This window comes from Sinocyclocheilus anshuiensis, unplaced genomic scaffold (genome assembly GCF_001515605.1).
Source record: "Sinocyclocheilus anshuiensis isolate Anshui unplaced genomic scaffold, SAMN03320099.WGS_v1.1 scaffold453, whole genome shotgun sequence".
Lineage (NCBI taxonomy): Eukaryota > Metazoa > Chordata > Actinopteri > Cypriniformes > Cyprinidae > Sinocyclocheilus > Sinocyclocheilus anshuiensis.
Genome location: NW_015537979.1, coordinates 1,103,057 through 1,107,580, shown reverse-complemented (window position 1 = coordinate 1,107,580; position 4,524 = coordinate 1,103,057). Strand labels below are relative to the sequence as shown.

Here is a 4,524-nt window from a genome sequence, read left to right as displayed (position 1 = left end):
TTAAATTATATATATATATATATATATATATATTACATTTACATTTAGTAATTTAGCAGACGCTTTTATCCAAAGCGACTTACAAATGAGGACAATAGAAGCAATCAAAACTAACAAAAGAGCAACAATATATAAGTGCAAATGACAAGTCTTGGTTAGCCTAACGCAGTACACGTAGCAAGGTATTTATATATATATTCTTAGAATATTTTTTGGTACGAAAGAGTGTAAATAACTGCAATACATTTTTAAAAGAAACCATATTTTTAAAATGATCAAACTCCAAGATATTAACAATAAATTCTCCATCTTAAGAATGTTCCAGAAAGCCTCTGAAGTGTTCAGTCACTTACTGATGCTCGTCAGTGGTGTTTTTCCTGTCAGTATGGGTGAAGGGAACTGCGGCGGACTGTTGGTCTCAGTCAGGCTCACTATAGTTTGCGAGTGACGTCTCTCTTTACTGTCCTCCTCAGCCTGCGAGGAGATGTGCTGGCTGATGGGACATGAGGGTGTGACGTTACTTCATGGATTTACTACATCAAACCGTTTGCCCCATCAAGTGGAGCACCAAGTTAAATGATAAGTACCTTAAGCCTTTCTTTGGGAGAGTATTTCTGTCCCTTTGTGAGCTGAAAGAAAAAAAATCAATGAGAAATAGAGCATTATTCTAATGCTTGTGCATGGAAATTAAGAGATCAGACTCCACAAATAGACCACAGTAATTTGTAAAGCAAAATTAGCAATTAGTAGTTCAGTCAGAGAGATATAATCACAGTGTTAACATAATAGGCAATTGTTCTGCTTTGATTTTTGGGTGGATGTGGACCGAGTGCAAATGTGCTGTGATGTGGCCCTCTGGAAGAGGATCGAGAAGCCCTTAATGCTAAATATTAAACTTTAGTGTGTAAGGTAAGAATGACTTTGACTGATAACCACTGAGTGGAGGTGTTGTGTTACTTTTATACATGATCTGACATATGACTCTTGCTTGATAGACAACAAAACAGATGGAAAAAACAGCATAGATTTACATTTAAAAGTGCAGTCTATAATATTGACAGCTAGCGGTTGAAAATTCAAAACACTGGAGAGAGTTGTTCCTCCTCAGACTCGACGCTCGTGCGGGTTGCCAGATTGAGGAGACGCAACAGGAACGGGCGCAAATGACAATGGAAGATGACAAGCCTTAATACTAAAATACTACAAGACCGTTTTAATATGCCTCTGGTCATAGAGCTTTTTAGATGGGTGCCGAGTCTTTTTAGGTCGGGCAGAATCTGCGATGTCTGACCAAGTTTGTTTGCTGGTTTCCATGGCTGCAATACGCTGCGTTTTCCAACAACTGGCAACCCGGGGTGTCGGAATACTATTGGGTAAACAGGCAGTGGGCGGAGTCACACAGACCAAAACAAAAACAGACATTCCGACACGGAACACACATTTCAAAGCAGAATAACTGGCCGTAGCATTGTTTTTTGGACAAACACATAAGTGAACTTGGCATTTTTGCTAAATATCTGCAAACATATGGTATTTTATGCTTTAATACAGTCAAACAATTACATACAAGACCTTTACAGAGATGTGAGTAACACCTGCTAATAGTGACCTAGCAACCACAAGACAAGAATGTTGGTAACCAAACAGTTGGTGGTAGCCACTGACTTCAATAGTATTTTCCCCCTACTATTTAAGTCAATGGCTGCTGTTTGGTTACCAACATTCTTCAAAATATCTTCGTTTGTGTTCAACAGAAGCTCAACTGCTGTTTCCAACGTCCAAATGATGACTAACCCCTCCAATCATAATGCTGCAGTGCTGTGAAACGATAAATGATGCTAGAGAAACAGCAGAAAGCATCTGAATGTAAACAGACCTCTGAAAGAACGAGAGCGGTTTACAGGCAGAGAAACAGCACTGTGAAGAACGACTCCTCTGGACACACAGATGCAATTCTGTGCAACGGATATAGCAGAGTCTTCATCAATAAGAAACGAATAAAGAGAGCTATAGATCAGCGCTCTGATGGAGGGAGATGAGCTGCTGAATTGAAACATTAATGAAGTCAATGTCAATTAAACAAATGAGAGATTTTCTGGCTCATGACCCTCATTAGCCTTCAGCTCTGCGGTGGCCTGCACAGAAATAATGAGCAAGATTAAGCCTGTGAGCTATTGTCCGGTTTTAAACTGACTAAGCAAGCGTTAACAAAATTTGGTGGTGGTTTTTATAAAGGAAGCCACATAAAAACAGAGAGTCCATGTGTGGCAAAGAGCAGCATGAACCTTGTGGTGAAAATAACCTCGAATAACAGGAAGAGTGAGCTGCTTTTAGATGTTTCCACTGGCACACCCAGTGATGAGCTGCTGCTTTGAACATGACACAGAATATATTAGTTTTGGTCATTTATGTGGGATGGCTGCTGTTTTAGGCCAGAGACAGGAAATGACCACGGTTACAGATTTTTATTTTTTTATTTTGTATTCTTGTGATGTAGATGAATTCATGAAAGACATAATTTGGTTTGTTTCTAATTTTTGGTTCATGATATGATATATGGTATGATATATGATATATGATATGATATATGACATGCTATGACATATGATATATGATATGATATTTGATATGATATGATATATGATATGATATTTGATATGGTATGATATATGATATGAGATTATATATGATATGATATATGATATGAGATGAGACATGATACGATATGATATGATATATGATATGATATTTGATATGGTATGATATATGATATGATATATGATATGGTATGATATATGATATGAGATTATATATGATATGATATATGATATGAGATGAGACATGATATATGATATGAGATATGATATGATATGATATGATATATGATATGATATTTGATATGGTATGATATATGATATGATATATGTATTCTTTACAAACTATTTATTATATTAATTGTAAAATAATGTAAATATAATGAAATAATGAATTATAATAGTCATCATGTTTGTTTCTAATGTTCTGTGGACTAAATAAAGGAAACAAAAAAATCATAAACAAGCAAGATGAATGCTATTATAAATATTACATAATACAAAAAGAAAAATATATATGGATGATTCTTAATAAAAAATGTTTACAATTATTTTAGTTTTAAAGGACAGATTATAATACTTTTTATGAAACTTTTTATCATAATTAAATAAAGACATTTTCCTAACTTTTAATAAGGAAATGTAATTAATTCCCAGTTCCTAGATTTTTATTTTCCCTTCTAAAACAAAGTGACATAATATAATGTCATATAATATAATATAATATAAAAAACATAAAAATATATTATAATGTTAATTATCAAGCATGATGGGGGAGATCTGACCAAAAATTTGATTACAACACTGAGTAGAACATGAGACATTAAAATGTTTAGTCCATCTTCCTTCAAATCTCAAATGTGTATACAAGCAAATTTTTACAGTGTTTAGAAGTAGACTAGCATAGCTCATATTATCAGGTGAGCACAGACAGGAAGTGCAGTGATGACTGGAGAGACGGCCTCACCTGTCTGTCGTGAGCGTGAGTGAGGCTCTGCTTCCTTTCGACCAGCCACCATCCGTCCCTCTGTCCTCATGTCTGGGCCTGGGCTCCATCATGCTGCCCCCTGCAGGAGACACGCTCATCTGTAGTGACAAGGACTCCATGCTACGGTGCAGCCCAGAGAGGCGGGGGTAGAGCGAAGGAGAGCCGCCAGCGCTGCCCCCTCGGCCCACGGTGGCGCTGGAGAAACACTCAGAGGAGTTGACGTTGAGGATGGGAGCCGGACTAGGTGTCAGACAGCTTGTGCTGCTAATTCCTGACAGATCTTGTAATTTGGAGAAGGGCAGCACTTTTGGAGGAAGCTGGTCCTCCACGCTGATTATCCCAAAGTCCAGGCTGTTGGAGTTGACCTTGTCCAGGTGAGCAGGTTTTGGCAGAGATCTGGCACTGGAGGGCCTGTGAATGCCATGATACAGAGATGAGTTCAAAACCAGATGCACAAATAACTCACACAATAGAAATGAAAAATACATATGGCTGATTCCTAATGTACAAAAAATTTACACCTTTCAACGTTTGATTGTAATTAAAGAGGTTTTTTGCTAATGTTTAAGAGTGGCTAAAATTATTATTATTTTTTTTAGTTTCCCATCTAAAAAGTGTTAAAAGTGTTTCAAAGAACTTTAAACATGTCACTACTATTATCACATCAACAACATTAAAGAACAATGAAGAACAATATTTTTCAATAATATGCTTGTTATATAATTTGCTGGTTACATTCTATTGATTAAATCAATGGTTATCATGGAAACATGACATGTGTGCACACCTCTACCACAGCAACATACTTACAGTTTAAAGAATTAATTAATACAAAATAAATGAAGTTACAATTTAAAAAAATCAATTAGTCCAGAATTCAGAATTATGATCTCAAATTATTATAATATTAAAATTATTATTACAAGTCAGTACTATTTCAGT

At 36.0% G+C, this 4,524-nt stretch overlaps 1 protein-coding gene across 1 annotated transcript in view; it reads right to left on the bottom strand.

Moving 5' to 3' along the window:
- The window catches only part of nav1a (neuron navigator 1a), a 178,710-nt gene that overhangs the window by 23,690 nt on the left and 150,496 nt on the right, over nt 1–4,524 (bottom strand). The window contains exons 10-12 of the mRNA XM_016466664.1: nt 3,562–3,993; nt 588–629; nt 354–493 (exon numbers count right to left, since the gene is read on the bottom strand). Coding sequence (XP_016322150.1) covers nt 354–493; nt 588–629; nt 3,562–3,993 — 614 coding nt within the window. The remainder of the gene's footprint in view (nt 1–353; nt 494–587; nt 630–3,561; nt 3,994–4,524) is intronic.